This window comes from Canis aureus, chromosome 4, assembly GCF_053574225.1.
Source record: "Canis aureus isolate CA01 chromosome 4, VMU_Caureus_v.1.0, whole genome shotgun sequence".
NCBI classification, from domain to species: domain Eukaryota; kingdom Metazoa; phylum Chordata; class Mammalia; order Carnivora; family Canidae; genus Canis; species Canis aureus.
In genome coordinates this window covers 19237648-19259945 of record NC_135614.1, presented here as the reverse complement: position 1 = coordinate 19259945, position 22298 = coordinate 19237648, and the positions used below count along the sequence as shown (strand labels likewise).

At 35.2% G+C, this 22298-nt stretch overlaps 1 protein-coding gene across 3 annotated transcripts in view; it reads left to right on the top strand.

Moving 5' to 3' along the window:
• Positions 1-22298, top strand: part of CTNNA3 (catenin alpha 3) — a 1688099-nt gene that overhangs the window by 1553718 nt on the left and 112083 nt on the right. The window contains exon 16 of one of the 3 annotated variants that reach the window (XM_077894691.1): positions 6250-6624. The exons of the other annotated variants lie outside the window; for them this stretch is intronic. Coding sequence (XP_077750817.1) covers positions 6250-6262 — 13 coding nt within the window. The 3' untranslated portion in view covers positions 6263-6624. Of the gene's footprint in view, positions 1-6249; positions 6625-22298 lie in introns of those variants that run through there. 3 annotated transcript variants of the gene reach the window in all.

The window sequence follows — 22298 nt, the reverse complement described above, 5'->3', positions numbered from 1 at the left end:
ATGACTTCAAATTCTTTAAAAAAAATGATGTGAAAAAGCCATTAAGAGAGTTGGTGTGGAACTTTAAATTTCTTACAGAATCCCACAAAACCTAAGCTAAGACAACATGGGACGTGCCCACATGGTTCCTGGTAGGTGAATTAGAATTATAGTCAGCAGCTGATGGCATACAGGTTGAAAATATTTTGGCCATAAAATGGCATTGATCAGTCATCACAAATACGAATTTATTGTTAGATAATATTAAAAGGGAGCCAAAGGATGAGTACAGTTCAGGTGACATAGAAGGAAGAGGAAAAGTTATATTCTTGCTGGAAATGAGATATAAGCTGCTCAAGTAGGCATTTCCAATAAATTTCAAAATAGGAAAACAATTTAAGGGTGTTGTTTTAAATAAGTATACAATTTGGTTAGTATGCTCTTGATTTTCTGGATAAAAAAAAATGTGATTATAAAGCAATGACACTCTATATTTAAAAGAAAGTAGTCCTATTACATTTGTAGGCACACCATAACTAACATCATGATATCCCTTGAGGTCTACCTCCTATAAAATATTAGATTGGAAAGGGCAGATTCAAGCATTGCAGAAGTGTCAATTTGCCAGCTGGCCATCATGTATTTGACTGGTGTTTAACAATGAGTATTGGCTGACCTCTGCTGAAGAACATGGAGAGTATCTGGGTACCTCAGGCAATTGCAATCCACAAGTGAAAATACAGTCTCTCAGATTTGTAATGGAATACCAAGAGATGTCAAGGTGAGTCACATCATATAAATGTCACCTACTCTGACAGCATGCAGGACATCTGCCCGTGGTGCTTTTCTTCCAATTTTCTCCTTGTATAATGAAGCAACTCTAAGATGCCAGTGGGGACGAGTAGTCTTTTACAGTGCATCAATAGAAATAAACATTTTATATTTCAAATCTGGCTCATTTGTTATAGCTTAGGGCAGATACCAAATCATAATTGCTCTTGAATGAGAGCAAAACTCAGTTTATAGAGGTGTACAGAAAAACTAACCTAAAAAAGGGACACGAGTAGCTTGACAGTACTCTTTTAATGACTGCATTGCCAGTGGAATTGCCGATTTGGGGTTTACTATTTGTCCATTACATTTAATAAAGTGAGTATCCGGGATGCCTAGGTGGCTCAGTGATTAAGCATCTGCCTTCAGCTCAGGGCGTGATCCTGGAGTCTTGGGATCAAGTCCCACATCAGGCTCCCTTCATGGAGCCTACTCCTCCCTCTGCCCGTGTCTTTGCCTCTCTCTTTCTGTGACTCTCATGAATAAATAAATAAAATCTTTAAAAAAAATAGAGATACTTTTAAGTTACTGTTTTTGGCAAAATTCTATATTTTAATAAACAGAATGGTCCAGCATTTAAAAAATGATCTCTAGTATTTCCAAATCATAATTTCTTACTCATCTGTGGAGTTCTGCTTGTTTGTTTAATGCCTGTTTTTTATCTTAAATGTCCTTTACTTGGTATTGTCATTATATCATTGCCTTCCTTTAATTATTCTGGGCTCTTTCTGTTTTCTTCTACTATCCAGATGGCTATTTTACATTTGCTCTTTTCCATGGTAAGTACTTGTCAACACACCTTCTGATTTCTTTTCTTCCACTTCTCTGCCCTCAATATATTGGTTTATATTTGTCAATTTTGTCCTTCTTCCCACAGTCTGTTTCTCTTCTCTTGACTTATAATTGTCTTATTGTCCATCCACCAATTCTCTTTAATTTTCTACCCTTCTCCTATTTCTCTTTTCAACATTTGTATCTTTTGTATGACCATCTTTATTAATATCTCACCAATGACTCTTCCTCTTTATTTTCCCCTTTCATTTTTTTACTTCCTTTTTACAGGGAACTTGCTTATACTTTCTCTATGCCATTATTTTTTCCTTACATTTCTATAATGATGTCCTTATCCCATATCACTCACACCTGATAGATATTTATTAGAGTTCACTATGTGCCTATAACACAGGGACCTAAAAATAGTATGACACAGACCTTGCCTTCAAGAGGTCCCCCATCTAGAAAAGACAGATGCATAAATCAGCCAATCCTTAAAAAAATATAGAAAGTGCAGAGATAAAAACAGACACAGGCTTTTATAGAAGCCCTAGAGAATGGTACTATGGGTTGGGGGAGGGTGGAAACAAGCAAAAAAATTCCCATATGTCATATTATCTTAGCTAAATCTTGAGGGAAGAGTATTAAGTGGTGGGAAGACCTCTCTGGGTACAGAGGGTGCTATGGAATAGGCTCAGAGACATGAAATATTATTTGTGGTAAGGAAATATGTAATCACTTTGTGTAAATGGTTGCAGAGAATGTGCAAAGGGAGTTGGGGAATAGAAAATGGTCTTTTTTATTATTTGCCATGCTAAGAAGTGTGAACATGAACAGAAACCTTGGATGCCTTTGAAGCAGGAAATATTCATAATCAGATAATCATTTTGACCATGTATTCTTTCATGTAGTTAGAGGATAGGTTTGAGGGATATAGAAAGGAGTTAGGGATCCTCGTTGAAGACTATTTTATGAAAATCTGCATCACGATTGCAATAGAAGAAGACCAGAAAGAATGGATTCAAGAATTATTTTGATGCAAACCACTAGAATCACTTAATTGCTATTTGAATAGAAGGAATAAGGAGGAGAATGATTTTTGGACTCTACATTTAGTGATTAGATGGACAATGGTGTCAAAAGCTAACAGACAACATGGCAGAGGAACTAGTTCATCTTTTGTTCTCCCTCCTTAATAGGTCTTCCAACAATATTAATAACTTGCCTTTTTTTCAAGTACACTGTAATTTTTAAAGCTCTCACCCACCTATTACATAATTTAATCCTCATGAGAATCCTCTGAATCTGACTGAACAGGTGCTATTATCCACAATTTTCAGGTAAGAGCACTGGAAAAGCCTTTCCTCAAATATATATCCCAGTAACAGTGGGTTATTTAAATGCTCAAAATGTTTTCAATTAGGCAGACTCACATCCTAGTCCTGCAGTCAGGCTGGCGGCATCTTTTCTACGCCTGGGTAACACAGCCACAAAAGGACTGCCTTCACAAACATGAACAAGTTGAAAGAGGATGATCCTCATCAGATGCATCATCAACCAGCTACTCTGTCACAAGGTGATGCATATTGTTTACTTCCTCCTCCTACACAGAAAATTGTCATCCTCATCAGAAGGAACAGCTTCAAATAAGAGGAAGCTTATTGATTGACTCAAAATTCACCCTTAATAACTATACATTTCATAGGCTCATAATATTTTGCATATCATGTTTTATACATATGTTACAAATAGGCTTGAGACTATATTCAAGCACAAAGCTCCCAAATTCAACCCAATAATCTTTTCACATTTGTTGCACATTTTTTTGTGTGTTCCCATGGAGTTGTATTATAGACACAGATGTTATTTTCAAAGCAATGTGCAAGCGGTTGGTATAAAAGAAAGGTTTCTGTGTTCTCCCAGACCAGCTGAAAACTAGAGAAATCACTTTTCTAGTAGCGGTAACAACACAGGCCTGATAATAAAGGTCTTCTCTACATAGCACTCATGTTTATTTCCAATGGGACATGAACACATGTAGAACACTGCACCATAAACATATCCCCCTTACTGTATCTGAATCCACTTTGCTGTGAGAAGGTATAATTTCATCATGCTTTACTGGTGAGGGTCCTTGTATAAATTTAATCCTTGTCCTTCATTCTCATTACTTTAAAATTATGTTTGGATTTCAAGTTTAGGTTTAACATGATGATACATTATATGAATTGAGTATTTACTTATTCAATAGGCAAATGAGGAAGAGAAAATGCATTGAATTATGATTCCAATGAGGAGCTTGGCAATGGCTTACCTTCATAAACTAATTGAAAGGACCTGTCAAATTATACTTCACAGCCTAAAATCTTGGTCTGCAAGTGAGAAATAGATCAGAATTATTTAAGTGCTGTTTACCTCAACCAGTGTTTATTCTTTAACCAGACTTATTCTTAAAGTATTCTGATGCAGAAGGGTATTGTACTCTAGAAAAGTGATTTTTGTCAAGCAGCATTTTCCTCTAAAGATCTAGATTTTTTCTGATTGTGTTAAAATTTGTAACTATTCTACAAATCCCATGCATCTCTATAATAAGTGTCAGTGATACAGACCAGGTCAAATAATTCTCTTTTCTAAACTAAATCAACTCAGCTATGTGCATGTGGATATTTTTAACAAAAGTAAACCCAGGAGTTAATTAGAACAGTTGTTCTCAAACTGTAATCAGAAATACCTGAGGGATTTTTTTTAACACACATAATTTTTGCCCCTCCTATAGACTTAATAAGTCTAAATATCAGGGTATAGCGATTGAGAATATTTAAGCTCCCAGTTTATTCTGCTGTGACCTAATGAAAAATACCAGCTTGAAATGCAGATTTCATATTATTCATCTTCATGTGGAGAAAGTAATGATGTGTACAGACTCCTTGTGTAGCATGCTGCCATCCTATGTGTTAATACTAAATGTGCACCTATGTGCTTGTTTGTCTACAAAACATCTTGGGATGTTTTCTTTTAGAGGACCAGAAATCAGGTTGGGGTGAAAGAGGCATCTATTTTTGACTCTACAACTTTGTCCATTTTTAACATTTGAAATTATTTTTAAGTTATGAATATGTATGTGTGTGGGAGAGTGAGAGGGTATGTGGGGGATGAGTGTGTGTCTATATAATCAAAGAATATAGAAAAATATATGATATTTTGTAGCATTTATTTGGATACCAGGTAAATTTTGATTTCTCCTTAGACATTTCTGTTTTCAGTTTTTAGAAAACCATCAATTAATATGCAAAATAGTCTTACCCATGGTTTCATCTCTATTCAAACCCTAACCCTGACGATGTAATTAAGTATTTATAGCATTCTCATGATAAGCTAGGCCCTGTGTTTGACTCTGGGAATATAAGACAACTGACATATGGTTGCTACCCTCAAATGCTGGCAATAGAAATATAAACAGATGAAGAAATGTGTGTAATATAAACTTATCCCCAAATGCCTCATCTAAAAAGATTTAAATGTTAGTCAAAAACTTCTAAGAATCTGTTTATTATGAAGGGGAGGATGGAAAATATTGTTTATCCTCCTCCTGCTATTACTATTCTCTCTCTCCCATGTAGGATAGTGGCCTATTTCCTACCAGTCGTTTGTTTGCTTGTTTATTATTTATAAATTTTGTGCTTCTTCCATAGTACTATAAGCTTTTGCTTTGTCTTTGGATTATTCAAATTCTTAATGACTACCAAGATACCACCCAATGGAGAATGAAAGGGAAAAGGAAGGATATTTAGAGATCTCCATGTCTGCATACTTGCTATTCCACTTTTCTGGAATGTGCCTTTCATTCTCCACCTATAACCTTTTCTGCTTTACAGACTCGTCTGAAATAGACTCACTTTCCATTTATCCATCCAATTATCCTCTCTCTTGTTTTGAAATACCTAATTTTGATTGCAAAAACATACAAGGTACAGAAAATAAACAAAATTTGAAAGAAGAGAAATTTACAAAAGAAAAAAAAAAGGATTTAGTTGTAAAACAGTCCTGAGATTCTAACATAAAAATTAATGTCCAAAACAGTATCCACTTGTTAAGAATGGGGCATACGTTTGAATCTAAGATGTCTAACAAAAAAAGATTGATTTAAAATAATAAACTGATTTTAAAATATAATTGAATGATCAGGGAAAGCGTAATGGTTTGTAGTTTACAGGTAGACAGACAATTTATTTTGTATTCTTAACTCTCAGTGCAGGGTTTTGCTTATGGGTGATATCTGTTTTCCTTTTATGATCTTTAATTGGCTAAAACTGATCCCTTCTCATTCAGGTGAATAATGTCTAGGCCACCAGAAACGAAAGTGGCTATTAAAGGAGTTCTCTGAAATACAGTGCATAAATTAGAGTTTTATAAATGATATAAAACTAGTCAGTGGTCAAAATAATGTTCAGCTGAGGTTATGAAAATGAAGCTAAGGAGCAGAAGCTAGCTGTTCAAATGATCTAGGGACATGTGTTATTTTCCCATTACTGGGCATGGTTACTGTTGCTACTGATGTTAGGTGGAAATTGAGAAGAATTGAGCAGGAGATAGAGGGTGTAACCAGGGAGGTTTTGAGCCCCAGAAGGACAACATTAAAGGCTTCCTTTTGTTTTCTTTTGTCAGAATTCTACTGTAGCATGACCCAGAGATCGATGATTAAGTGAATTGAGAGAAGTATCCTGAGAATCTCGGAAGTCAGTCTTTCCTGGATAGCATTTAAATATTTTTATGTGGTGCTTATGATTGAGTCTTTCCCACTTTTAATGCTTGTAAATTTTATTCATTGTTCACCATAAATACACATATGATTAAATGAAATAGTAACAGTACTTTCAAATCATTTTCACATGCACCATCTAATTTAATAATCCAGATCATCTGTGAAGAAGATAAAAATAGCTAGTAATAATTTAGTAAGTGCCATTATATTTCAGACCCTGTTCTGAATTATTTAACTCATTTAACCTTCAAAATAATCCTATGAGGTATGTACTGTTATTATATTAGAGATGAAACCATGAAGGCATGGAAGGAATATATTAATAACCCAAGGCCTCACAGCTGTAAATACTAGTGATGGGATTAGAATCCAGCTTATGTATGCCCCTTACCTTTACCAGCATATTGCAGAGAAGGAGGTAGAAGCAAAAAGATCATGTGCTTCTATGATTTCTGACATATCTCTTTCTGTGACATACAGATGTAGAGAAAAATGTCATCTTGCTGGCTCTAAAGTTACATGAAACCAGCCTCACAGTTTGTTTGTTTTTTTTTTTTAATTTTTATTTATTTATGATAGTCAGAGAGAGAGAGAGAGAGGCAGAGACACAGGCAGAGGGAGAAGCAGGCTCCATGCACCAGGAGCCCGACGTGGGACTCGATCCCAGGTCTCCAGGATCGCGCCCTGAGCCAAAGGCAGGCGCCAAACCGCTGCGCCACCCAGGGATCCCCAGCCTCACAGTTTTAATCAGTCAGGATCAGAATCCAAAATTCTTCTAGTCTAAACCTGCATAATAAACACAGATCCATGAAGCAGTATAGAAGCTAGCAGGTATTACAGTGAAGTCCTAGTCTCAAAAATATGCAAGCACATTGATACAATAAAATAAATGCTATTATACAGTGTAGTGCATGCATGCACACACACACATAAATGCATGCACATATATGCATACAAAGTTTAGAATTTCGGTAAAGAAATGATCCCAGTTGCTTGGATAGAATTAGTGTAACTTCCAGAGAGGAGCGCTTGATCACTTGATCTAAGTTTTTAGAATAGCCCGATGGAAGAGACAAACATGCCTAACCCAAGCATTGAAATGAAGTAAATTATGTGAAATGTGGCAGAAAGTACAATGAATTGGGGTATTTACTTTTTTCTCAAACAGATGATCTTAGGGGCACCTATGGGGCTCAATCAGGTAAGCTTCTGACTCTTAATCTCAGCTCAGGTCTTGATCTCAGGGTCATGAGTTCAAGGCTTACGCTGGAGTCCATGATAGGTGGGGAGCCTACTTAAAAAAACAAAGCAAAACAAAAAAATGTGATCTTAGGCAAGTTCTCTAATTCTGTTTTCTCCTCTGAAAATTAGGAATGGAAAACCACCTTTCACACAGGGCTATTGTGAAACAAAATAATATATATGAATATACTTTATAACTTAATATGTAGAAGTAATATACTATTAATTATATGTTTATGTTGCTACTTCATTAAATACATGATTGCATGTAGTGACTACTGCCTATCAAATTCCTGAACCATGGTTGTAGGTAAAGACAAAATACTTAGAAATGAGAAAGTAACTATGTTTTTTATCTCATAAAATATTAAATGGTGTCTAGAAAATAACAGATGTACAGTATACATTTGGTGTATGAATGAATAAATGAATGAATTATACAAGTTAATGAATATCGACAATGTTCTGGTTTTTACCAAGTCCTCCATTGTTCCTCCTTAAGTAGACTATGGCTTCAACATTAGAACTGCTGGAAAGGGTGTCTGGGTAGCTCAGTTGTTAGGGCATCTGACTCTTGGTTTTGGCATAGATCATAATCTCAGGGTCATAAAATTCAGCCCCACTTCAGGCTCCATGTTCTGCATGGAATCTACTTAAGATTCTTATCTCCCTCTCCCTCTCCCCTTCCCCTTGCTTGGTGGCTCTCTCTCAAAAATGAATAAATTAATCTTAAAAAAATAACTGTGAGAAAAAAGTGTATTGTTATTCAAACCTATTATGCTGGGCTTGGTGTCTGGATGAATGGTTAGTAGCAGGTACTCTCATTTTAACTTTATTCTTATTTTTCTTTTTTGTTTTGTAGTTATGATTTGTTGTATTTAACCTGAGAAATACCCCTACATAATAAAATCATTAAAGGACATGTTTTATTTACAAAAGGGAAACAATGTTTACTGGTTAGTAATTATTAATATGCATTTTCCAAGGCTGATTTTATTTTCTTTTCAAATATTTGTAAAATATTTTATTAAAGAAATACTGTACACTAAAGAAAAATCTAATAGTATATAAGAGCATATTTTAAAAAGTCTCCTATCTCACTGACACTCTCCTTCTCCTAATTCAAATTCCAAGATATGACCATTTTCAGCTACTTTTATATTTAGCTTTTCTCTTACCTATGTTTCACTAAGTAATTATATTGCTATTTTATAGTTTATCAGCCATGATCATTAGTTTTTGACCCTCTATTAATATTATACCACTTATTTTTTTTCCAATTCTGTCACTGACCACCTCTATAAAAAATCATACTCTTGTAACCATTTTGTTCATCAATCAGATAGATTTCCCTGAGAACAGGATTCATCTGGATTCACAATTTGTTGTTTTATTTTCCAAATTTATTTAAATTCCAGTTAGTTAACATACAGTGTAATGTTGGTTTCAGGAGTAGAATTTAGTGATTCATCACACATATAACACCCAGTGGCCTGGTGGTTATCATAAGTGCCCCTCCTTAATACCCATCTTCCATCTAACCTATCCCCTACTGACCTCCCCCCATCAGCCCTCAGTTTGTTTTCTATAATTAAGAGTCTCATGTTTTGCTTCTCTTTTCCCCCTTCCCCTAAGTTAATCTGTTTTGTTCCTTAAATCCCACATATGAGTGAAATTATATGGTATTTGTCTTTCTCTGACTTACTTCACTTAGGGTAGTACACACTAGCTCTATGTTGTTGCAAATGGCAAGACTTCATTATTTTTGATGACTAATATTCCATTCTATATGTAGACCACTTCTTTTTTTATCCATTTATCAGTCAGTGAACATTTGGGCTCTTCCTATACTTTGGCTATCATTGATAATGCTGCTATAAACATCAAGTGCCTGTACCCCTTCAAATCTGTTTTTTTTTTTTTTTTTTTTGTATCCTTTGGGTAAATACCTACTAGTGCAATTGCTAGGCTATAGCATAGTATATTTTTAACTTTTTTGAGGAACCTCTATACTGTTTTCCAGAGTGGCTGCACCAGTTTACATTTTTACCAACAGTGTAAGAGGGTTCCCCTTTCTCTGCACCCTTGCTAACATCTGTTGTTTCCTGTGTTGTTAATTTTAGCCATTCTGACAGGTGTGAGGTGGTATATTTCACTGTTGTTTTGTATTTCCCTGGTGATGAGTGATGTTGAGCATCTTTTCATGTGCCTGTTAGCCATCTGGATGTCTTCTTTGGAAAAATGTCTGTTCATGTCTTCTGTCCATTTCTTAACTGGATTATTTATTTTTGGGGTGTTGAGTTTGAAAAGTTCTTTATAGATTTTAGACATTAACGCTTTCTCAGTCATTTGCAAATATCTTCTCCCATTTCATAGGCTTCCTTTTGTTTTGATTGTTTCCTTGTGCAAAAGCTTTTTATCTTGATGAAGTCCTAATTCTAGACTCCAATTTATAGCTATATTACCTTTGTTCACCTTTTCTGTATCCTACCTACCAAATTTTACAAGTGCATGTTGATGTTTGCTTTGCAAAGTTACTTTATAAATGCATCATTAATGCTTTGCCTATTGGTTATTTCTATATTATGAAAAAACTAATATTTATATTATTCAAGCTATAAACATTATTCTTCGTAATGAGTGTATGCTCAGATTGTATTTTCTTATTTACAATGCCAGACCTTCAAGTCTTGTGCCATTCAGTGGAGGAATCCTTTATTCATTCACTAATTTATTCACTTATTCATGAGACGCCTCAGTGGCTCAGCAATTAAGTGTTTGCCTTCAGCTCAGGGCATGATCCTGGAGTCCCAAGATCGAGTCCCACATTGGGCTCCCTGCATGGAGCCTGATTCTCCCTCTGCCTATGTCTCTGCCTCTCTCTCTCTCTCTCTCGTGTGTGTGTGTCTCATGAATAAATAAATAAAATAAAATAAATTTATTCATTTATTTATTCAATAGTTGCAGGCATCTTCTATGTGTTAGATACTATACAAGGCTCTTGTAACACAATCAATGAATCAAATCTACAAAGGTCCTGGGCCTCATGGAGCATATATCCCATTGAATAGAGACAGACAATAAAGAGTAGATACAATAAGTAACTTGGATCATATTTTAGAAAGCTATGGAGAAATGAAAACATAGAGACAGGTGAGGAAGACCAGTTAGAATTATTGCTGGGCTGGAGTTACATTTTTAAATAGTGTGATCAAGATAGGACTCATCTGAGCAACAGTTGAAGGAGATGGGAGGTTAAGCATGCAGATTTCCAGGGAAAGTGAGTTTGAAGCAGAAGTCACAATTAGAGATAATTCTAACTGGGAAGCATTCCTGACATTTGAGCCTAGAATAATTAGCGTGAGATGAGATCAGAGATATGAAGGAAGGTACAAGACATATCAAGTGAGAACTTTAGCTTTTACTCTGTGTGCAATAGGGGCCATTCCAGGATTTTGAATAATGATGTTTACTGCTCTGTATTACATTTTAAAAGGGTCACTCCTGTATGGAGAAACGCATACATACACACACACACACACACACACACACACAAAAGACAAGAACAGAAACACAGAGACCAGATAGAAGCAGTAAAAGGAACCCAGGAAAAACTTAATGTGCTCTTCTACTCTGAGGACTCCGTGTCTTTTATATCTTTGACATCTTTTTCACTTTTCTATCTACCATCTTCCTGGAGTTCCAATTAGTTGGATGTTAGATGTATTGATTCTTCGTATCTTAGTTTTTCCCTCAAAAGTTCCACTTCTTGTCCTCAATTTTATTTTCTAATTCTCCCATTGAAATTATTTTTTAAAGATTTTATTTTTAAGTGATTTCTACAACTGATGAGATTCACAACCCTGAGATCAAGAGTCCCTTGCTTCATCAACTAAGCCAGCCTGGCATGCCTTCAATTGAAATTATTTTAAAGAGAATTTTCTAGTTTCAAAATGTCTTTTTTTTTTGTTCTTTGAATGCTTTCATTTTCTCCTACACTTGTCTTATGGATATACTCTCTTCATAAATTCTTTGACAATATTTGTATGGAGAGCTTTATTTGGATAGATTCTATTTAGCTTTTTTCATTTCCTTGAATAACGTATGCCTTCACAACGGTCATTTCTCCCCTGTTTATCTTAGGATTTATTTTCCATGCTGAAGACTGTTCTCAAATGTATGGTAATTCTTGGATTTCTGTTTATATTTTAAAATAAGCCAAAGAAAAGCATACTTTACAGTTGTGCATGTAGGCGGGACTTGTCTCTCTCTCACTTGATAAAGAATAAATGTGATAAATCTAGCCTTTATGCTGGGTGACTCTAGACACTATTTTGAGATGTCAACATTTGTGTTAGAAATTAGAGTACTCTTAGAATATACTTTTTATATTTCTTTAGAAAGAAGCATCCACCTTTTAGCTTGAGAGAGAAATGTTTGCCTGTCAGTCTCCTGGAGACAGAGGAGGGCTACTGGAAGTGGGGTAGAATTGACTATGTGTAAACAGGATTCCAGCCCAGTTGTTTGCTATAACTGGTAATGCCAAGTCTGGGGCCTCTGTATATGATCTTAAGCTGAGATTTCTTTGACTATGATCCATAAGTAAATACAACATTATGTAAGTGCTAAGTGTTCATATTTTCCTTTAAAAATATAACAAGATACTTAGTGAAGTTGAGAAGGTTTCTCTAAGGAAGTAACAATTATGAGGAGATCTGAGTGATAAGAAGGAGTTAACAAGATAGAACAGTAGAGAGCATATTCCTGGTACAGCATGTTCAAAAGTCTTATTTCAGGAGAGAGCATAGTGTAAATGAGATACATTTTTGTTGTTATTGATTGCACAATTTTGGACACAGTGTTACTAGTGGCAATGACTAATTGCTATCACAAAGATACATGAAATGCAAATATTAATATATTCACCTTAATGAAATAATTACTAAAAACAGCTAGCAATTTTGAGCCACCAGTGTGTGTTGTCATTTGAGCCACCAGTGTGTGTATTATCAATTTTATATATATATATATATATATATATATATATATATATAAAATTTTATATATATATATGTATCTGTTATTTTTCTAATTTGCAAATTTGGAAATTAAAATTCAAAGAATATAGATAATTTGCCCAAGATCATGTAACCATAAGAATTGTTGGTAAGAAAGAACTTCCTCTGCCCCAGAATCCTTCTAGCTAGATTTAGAATCAACTTGACATGAGACAGATTAACTGGAGAAAATCAGATTTAATAGGCCTACTTCCAGGGAATCCACACAGACAAGAAATTCCAAAGACAATAAGGCAACCTGAAGCTTGTTTGAGCTAAGGAGAGACAGAGGGCCTGAGGATCAAGGGGGAGAAAAGTCATTAGCAGGAAGGTGAAAGGCGATGTTGGGAAAAACAAAGGTGGCCTTATGGTGAAGATAAGGCCTTCTGGCCTTCTGGGATAAAGGGGAGTCTTGGGCAGTCTGGGTGGCTCAGCAGTTTAGCACCTGCCTTTGGCCCAGGGCGTAATCCCAGAGACCGGGGATTGAGTCCCATATCAGGCTCCCTGCATGGAGCCTGCTTCTCCCTCTCCCTGTGTCTCTGCCTCTCTCTCTGTGTCTCTTGTGAATAAATAAATACAATATTTAAAAAAATAAAAAAAAAAAGAGGGAGTCTCTGTTAATAGCTCTCTTCCCGGTACAGGCTCTCCCTCCCAGTATAAATTAGGCAGTAGGGAGGAGGCAGAGATCTTTTCCTGCACCTACTGAGTTTTGATTACTTTTAACTCAAAATAATATTTATGGCGAAGAGATCCAGCTTAGGGCAGCCTGCCCTGGGACCCTACAAGGTAGAGCATTATCAAACCCAGACTCTGATTTTCATATTACAACTCTTTTCTCCATAACAAGTTGTGAAATAAAACCATAGTTTATGAAGTTTAGTAAGTCTTTAAAATTCCTGGACTTGTTTACCTATTCATTTGATTTTATTTTTCCTTTACATATTTAATGTATATCAGTGTTTAGAATAACAAAACAAAATTGAACTAAACAGAAGAAAACACATAGAAATGCTAATACAGAGTCAGAATTATTGTTAGAACTGTACAATATCACTTAGAGCTTCATTTTTGTATAGTAAAGCGTTAGGGACAAACAGGGGTAGGCGGGGCTAGGTAGAGGGCCAAGGAAGCAGGCTCACAAAAATCCCAAAACTGCTGAGGTGAGGAAACCAGAGATAGAGGAACAAGCCAGACCACCCTGCCCTATGTGTGGGCAGGGAGGGTGTCTTGTTATAACAGCTACTTGTGACCAAGAAATAACCAAACCTCAAAGAAGTAAGCCATTAAAGATGTTATCGCTAGTCCTTACTCAATGGTGATGTCAATGGATAATGTTAAAGAGATTTAGGTTCTATGAATAAAAGACCAGCCCTACTAGCCCACAGTGGCAACCCTGTCCGGATCCCACTCATTTCTGAGAGCTTTCTCTTTATCTTTACCTAATACATTTCTATGCCTTTACTCACTCTCCTGTGTCCGAGAGATTTCATTCTTCCACTCCATGAGACCAGAACCAAGCTCTCCCATATCAGTACCATATTAGCTCCAAAAATTAGAGCCCAATCATCAAAATGATTAAGACTGATTCTGTTCTGATTTACTGTAAAATTTCAAAACCTTGTGTCCGCAGTGCTAATAAGGTGAAACAAATACGGTCATGAAATTTGTTAATAAATGAAAGATCAAAGTGACTGCAATATTAAAATGGGGAAACTCTAGACAGTTTGCTGCTCAACACTGAAGGTAACAGAGAGAGGGGAAAAGTATTTATCAGTCAAACGGGGTCTAGCAGAAAGCTAAATTTTTTAAATGAGACACTCTCATGTTTTATTTTAAAAAGACTTTTCGACTTTTATCCTTCTGCAGATGTTCCTGAGTCTAATGATTCTTTCTTACTTTGTTTTGATAGAATTCTTAAGTGTGTGTTCCTTTCCTTTTTTGTTCTTTAGAAATCAATGGAGACTAACAGGATGAGCAAGGCACAAAACTGAGGAATGATAGAACCCAGTTCAGTGAAAATACTGATTAAATACCTTCACCAAAGCAAAAGTTAATATGATAAGCCTTGCAAGAACATAAAGGATTACCATAGGAGGATTATTATAAAGCCTTGCATGTTGAACCAACTTTTTGTTTTTATTTTTTCCCACATGAGGCAGATACCACAGTCATTTAAAGTATATATAAATAGGAATAGAAATTCAATGATAGAGCAAGAAATCAGAAGGAACTTCCACGATTGTTAACTTTCACTAAAGTAAGATTGTATTCCATTGTTTCGCTAAAGATCTTTTAATGCCAAAGTCTCACAAATTCAAAATAGGAGGTTCGTGGGGGGAGATATAAAACAAACTGCCACTAGACAGTGAGACTCACAGTTTGATTTTCAATCCAAATGTGTGTGTGTGTGTGTGTGCCCATGCACACGCACAACTGTCCAGTGTATGTGTTACTTCTAACATTTGGCATGGTCATGCAGAATCCTTTCTAACAGCTGATTTACCAATGTACTACATAGACTCATTTTTGAATCAAAATTCTTTTATGAAACACAATGTCTCCTACTTATAATGCTTAAGGTAGCAAAATGCCTGTTATTATCGTGGCTCGATATATTCCATTGCTGAAAATCCTCCTCTAAATCTGAGGCTCAGAAAATGTACTCCATTTTACATAATTATACCCTTGGAAATCACCATTTCTGCCTGATGCAAGTTGAATGCTGCTGCTCAGGAGGTATGAATTATTCCTTTGTTACAGGTGGACAAACCACAGATGTGAAAACGACAGATCATGCGCAAAAACATTCAATGATGTAAAACAAATTTTCCTGAATTTTTATCTTCCATCATTATTCAGAGCTAAATAACACTTGAAAAAAAAAGAAACAGCGCCATTTAAATAAAATACACAATTGCTAATTCGAACCATGGGCGTTTGGCATTGTTTTCCAGGAGACTGGATGGGTGGGTTGTTTTGATCCACTGTGACCCACACTATGCATTTACAATTGGGCTTGCTGAAATAACAGCTGGAGCTTGGCAGCGAGGTTTTTCTCTGCCAAATTAACTGAGTTGTGTGGGGATAAAATCTGTGACCTTGTCTTCATTAACCCGGTTCTTTACTCAACTGAGTTAATTTCTCCAGTCCATATTGAGCTGTGTGCTGTTTGTAACAGCAGACCATCAAAAACTGTGTAACATCATGGATATTGGCAGCATTTTTGTTCTAAAATGAAAGGTTTTCTTGAAGAAGCTGATATCAGTTAATCACTGTTAACCAAAGCATTCATCTAGATGCACAGTTGTCACTGCTAGATTTAAAACATAAGAGATGATGCTGTTAACATCAGGAATATTCCGGGGTCTCTGGTTTAGAAATGGTGATCTGTGGAAAACCAGCTTTTTCCTCAAGCCATGAGGGCGATATATTATCAAGCCAGGTGCTGAATATAGAGGGCACAGTCATCTGCTCTCTCTATAATGCTGATTCTTAAGTCCCTTCGCTTGTGCTACTTTTATTTATTCATGAAACTTGTCTTGGTCTGTCTCAGGCTAGTCATAGATCAGTTTCATCCTTAGAATTTGTGTTTACTTAGTGTCCCCAATCTGTTACTCATCTCTGAAAACGTGTTTCACTTCTTAATTTGGCCATTGTTCATACTATCAAATAATTTAGTGTTGACCTAGTACATTGCCTGGGAAATAGAGTTTGATTATTGTTTTTTTATTTCAACTTGTCAATAAAAGCCTAATGTAATATGTAGACTTTCTGAACCATACATTGGTACAGTCCATCTTTACAGAAGGTGCTGCCATTTTGTTCAAAGGCCTGTACACCAAAGCATGGGCTTTTTCATACCACTTATCAGTTGGGGAAACTATCTCAATGACTCTGGGAAAAGTTTTACTTTTTTTTTTTAACCTGTTATCTATCAGTTTCTCAGTTTTTAGAGGAGGCACATACCTTTGGTTCTTACTAAATCAAATAGTGCTACTGAAAAGAAATCCAATTCTAATCCATTTGTGAGAAGAGTGTTTTTGAATAGTCACCATAAACCTGTATTAGTTAAAACATCATGATGCTAGGTACATGGAGGGTCTGCAGGTTTTCCAGATTATATAAATACCTGTGATTTTTTTCTGAAAGAGGGCTTGTTGAAGAACTGCAACAGTGATTTAGCAATTCAGCCATTGTATAAATGATCTTATTTATCAAGGATTGTATTTCAAATATTGAAAAGGCCAGAAAATTCCTGTAGTCCATCTTCTCATTTTATGGGTGAGAAAATGAGACTGAAAATGGCTCAGGAAGCGATGTGATAATATATCTAGGGAGAACTCAGATCTATTTATTCAAGCAACATTTCATCACTGCACACATTTGAGCTGGTATTTTTAAAGCAGAATTTGTTGTAACATTGTATGAGAGCATACTTTAGTTAATTTGACTGATATCTGTATTTCTGTAATAAAAGAGGAACATACATCACCTCCATGTTTTTTATTACTGGAAATGGAGAAGCCAGGTGACTAAGTCAAAACTGGCTGATGTCAATATGAATCAACATCCTACTTCAAATATTGCCCTCTGTTTACCACTTCAAACTCATGAGATATGCATGCTAACAGATGAACTACCAAGCTCTAAAGCTTTTTCTATTTGCTAAAAATATTTTTAAATGAAAAGTTGTGACTGCTTCCTCTGTTGAAATGTAAAAGAATAGTAAATCCACCAGCTCCTGGAAACCATTTTTAGTATTTGTTTCAGCATTGTTTTACTGGGTTAGAATTTTAAGTAAATATGGAAATAACTGGTTGGCCAAAGACTTTCTTAAAATATTTATTGACACCTAATTCATGATAAGCCTGTTCTAAGTACTAGAGATGCTTAATCTGACCAAAGCTTTAAGGGTCAAATTTGAATTATAGCAAATTACAGCAAAGAAACAACTAACTATATTATTCAAAACAACAACAAAAATAGCCTGATATGGTTTAACATCATTGTTTTGTACCATATGCTATGAGAGAACAATGAGGGAGTAACTCAATATTTTGAGGATGTCCATATTTTTTTAGAGGAGTAAAAATTAAACATTAGACACCAGAGGATGAATTAAAATTCACTAGGTAAACAAGTGAGGAAAGAGATTATAGGCTAAGGAGACAGAAAAGCTAAGTATGGAAATAAGAATACAAAGGTGTGTAAGGGTAGAAGAGTCCGTATAGTTAGTGTAAAAGGTGTGTGGTGAGAAATGGGTAAGTAAGGCAGAGTATGGCTGGATATGTGGAGCCCAGATGGTAAATAACTTTGTGTGCCTTAATAAGAAGTTTGCTGGATGCCTGGGTGGCTCAGCAGTTTAGCGCCTGCCTTCAGCCCAGGGTGTGATCCTTGAGTCCCAGGATCAAGTCCCACATCGGGCTCCCTGCATGGAGCCTGCTTCTCTCTCTGCCTATGTCTCTGCCTCTCTCTCTCTTTGTCTCTCATGAATAAATAAATAAAGTCTTAAAAAAAAAGTTTGCTTAGTTTTGAGGTGTGTCTGTGTATATGAGTGTGTGTGAGTGTGTGGTATAATATCATGTCATGTGCCTGTCTCTGGGTTCCATAGCTTTGTTAAGGCAGGTTTATGTAGGACAAGCACAGTCCTCTTTTTTCTTTCTCTCTAAAGTAATTATTGGCATGTAATCTTTAATGCATCTCAGGTCATGGAGCAATGAGTACTTTTTTTTTGGCAAATGTTAATACTGAGAAAAATGAAGGGAATCATGAGTAGAACTGTCTTTCATCAAAGCAAATGCGAATCCTCCTCAACCTTGTACTATACACATTGGTTGAGGATAATTGCATACATTATTCATTTTTGAATGTGACTTTTGTTCAAAGCTACTACTATTTATTTCTGTGTGTGTGTTGGGGGGATTGTATGAAAGTGAGAAGAACCTAGCAGATGAAGATTGAACATGTCATTAGCTGGGCCAAGGAAGTTTAAGGTTAAAAATTCACTCCGAACCTTTAATTTTTAAAGATTTATTTATTTATTTTAGAGAAAGAGAGCACATGCCAATGAGCATAGGTGGGGGGAGGGGCAGAGGGAAAGGGAGAGAGAGGGAGAGAAGCATACTTCCTACTGAGCACAGAGCCCAATGCGACTCAATCTCACCACCCTGAGATCATGACCTAGGCCAAAATCAAGAGTTGGATGCTTAACCAAGTAAGCCACCCAACTCCTTCAATCCATACCTTTACAAAAGACATCATCTGACAGAAAACATAGCAATGACACTGTATATAGAATCTCTAGATTATTTTGAAAAATAAATACTTCAGTTGACATATTCTTTCAGTCAAACTAAAAAATAACTTAGTTTTATTTAGTATTACTTTATTTTTCTTTCTTAATTTTGTCCATTAATATTGTAGTTTATCAAATATAGAATCTTCACAATTTGACAGCTCTATGAATATTTGTGTTTAGTCTTCACAAAATTAGAGCTTTTGTGCAGCACCATATTTAGAGACTCTTCTAGAGTATAATTCAATTAGCATCTTATAAATAACACAAATATGAATGAATCAGTGAGTAAGAACTTCTGCCAAAGTTCACTGCTTGCTTTCAACATACTGCTATTTACAAATACCTCCAGTTAGTTTTAATGTAAATTCTTTGCGAAGTACTATTATGACTACTAAAGCAGTTGTTCACATTTTAAATTGCACAGAATAATGTCAAACACAAATGCCTGTAGATAATTGATGCAATTCCCTCCAGTTTGGCAATCCTCTAATGATAAATTAAGTCACATTTTGTCTTGGTAACACTGAGTTTCCATCATTACCAGGAGAGCAGATCAATTCAGCTTCTTAAATTCTTTCAATAAGTTTGATATAATCAGACTAATTATTGACTGAGTATTCACAATCCTTATGTTTGGTATTTGAGGATATGTAAAAAAATCTGTAGACAGTCTTTAAGTAATATCCATGACAAATAGAAAGATCACATATATAAAAATATGTAAGAAAGTGAAGATTGAATGGACAGAGAAAGGAAACATTTATTAGCTGTTGGTGATCAGAGTCAAGGAGTAAGGAACCAACCATAAGTAAAATGCAGATCATCATGAAGTGTTCAGGCTTAAGGGTCATTCTCCCGAGAACATAGAAAAGAACCTGTCTACTGGCACATCATCCTTGCAGCCAGTTCTTTGAGCATCAGAGAGTTTACTGTCTCCAGTGGAAGAGAAATTAATGCTGCTTAATTTTTTCCCACAGATTCTCTCCTCTGAAGACATGTTCAGTTTGAGTTAAAGAGTAGTATCAAGACTAAAGATGTCCTAAACATGTCAGCATTATGGGTTTTCTGAGTCTGGTCCTTACCTACTCTCCTATTTTTGTCTGATACTCTGCTATGGAAATTCTCTGTTCTGGTCCAATTAGATGCCTTTTCCCAGAACAACCCAATAACTAATGTGCCAGTCCCTTCCTCCTTTCCATTTGGCCAAACCTTCCTCCATTTTCTTCTAGCCCAAATCTCCATTCCTGCAATTTTGCATTCAGCTTTCTGGAATAGATGTATGCAGATTATGTCGTTCTTTCCAAGCTTTCAAATAAAAGTTGTAGTTGTTTGTTTTGGTTTAATTTGACATTTCCATTAACAATGGAAATCATATAAAGTCATATTCAACTACTTTGCTGCTGAGTATTTTGCAATGGAGGAAAGAACAGTTTTGAAGTAAATGTCTTGTCTTTATTAAGTTTTGAATGCTTGAAAATCCACTAGGATTGGGTAGTTCATTGTAATTCCTCTGAGGACAATAAGTTGCTTTCAGATGTATAGTGGATATAATAGAGTATTTATTACAATATTGCAGGAGGAAAATGGAGGAAACACGAAAGGACTAATGGACTAATTATGCAAAGATATTTCCATTTCCAGGCAGACTTGTAACAAAAAAATCAACACTTCTATTTCACCTAATTAATTTTACAGATGTGGGAGATATAGATATTTAAATTATACTGACAAATTCTTAAATGTATTTACTAAGCCTGTTTCTTTTCCTCAAATGTCCATTTCTCCTTGGCTTTTTTTCCCCCTATGGTCCTGTGTTTATTTAGAAGGTCTTATAGTAATATTAAAGTGTTCTCTAACAGAATTTTAAAATTTTTCTAACACATCTTTTTAAAGATCAAAACCATAGATATAACTACAGCATACAAATACAAGCCAAAGGAGATGAACTAGGGGATACTGAGTGAGAGGGGTGAAGTCTTCCAATTTGGTATCCTTTTTGGTTCCTCACATTCATCATAACTTTGGACACTTAGATACCTCAGTGGAGATAGTTTGAAAATTACTGACATACCTAAAAATTACTTATAGTGACTTTATGCCCCATTGTACACTCTGTGTAAATGCTAGAGCTGACTGAGTCATTTAATATGATTGCACATATTTATATATTCCCATATATATATAATTGCATGGAGCTGTAATTGAATGTGGTTGAAAGATAATCCATCTTCTTTAATTCATTTGAGAAGTAATCATAAAATAGAATGGTTGGTCCTATGTTAATAGTTAACTATGACACAATTTCTCCACAATAAAACTCTCAACTAAATAGGTAATATATGACATTTTCATGAGTTAGTTTAGCAGTTTGGTTAAAATATAAAGTGTTTCATGTCTGTCTTGTTATACATTTATTAATGCCATATGGTCGATCATCTGTGTGGCTGTCTTCCTAACTGGTTTCAGATAGCTGAAAGTGAAAACACATTTGCTTTATAACAATATAGAGAATAAATATTTCTCACTCTAAGTATAAATATGATTTGCCTACAAAATGTTTCATCATTTTATAAAAATCTATACAAAATATTCAATATGTAAAATATGCTACAAATATATCAAAACATACTAAAATTATACTAAAATATACTATAAAATATACTTTTTTAAGTTTTAAACCAAAGATGTAGTCTATTTAATTTGAAGAATTATTTATTGAAAGATAAAAAAGCATAAAATTATAAGATCTGAGAGCTGGAAGTTCCTATAAAATTATCTTGTCCAATCTTTTCCTTTTACAGATAGGGAGGGAGGATAATGCCTGTTTTTTAAAAATTCAGTATCTCTTCTAAGGTGAATGATTTGAGAAATGGTTGATATCTCTCTGAAGGCCATTGCACTTCAGAGTTTTAGATTTAATGTGACATTTCACACAAAACAGAAGTGTTATGTAATAAGTAAAGCATAGTGCAATATAATTGTTCTACATGAGTTATGGGCACTCATAAAGAATGACTTTGGTAAAATAGATGTAATAATTGTGCTCATTAAGCAATCTGAATGTTCATCTGTGGGTGACTGATTATTTTCTTTCAAAACAATACTGAAGATATATTAGAAAAAAATGGAAAGTTTCCACCTTGTTCACCTGGACAATAGCTATGCTTACATGTGATGGTTGTGTGCAACCTCCAAAAACAAGTTAATTAAGTAGTAAAGGGCTTTATTAAATAACACAGAACTAAAAAGCAGTGAATAAAAATATTTAAGCTGATTGAGAATAGGCTATTTTATATAGTGAACACTTCAGCACTCATTCTTTGTAAACTATTACAAATGTGTGTATACGTGTTTT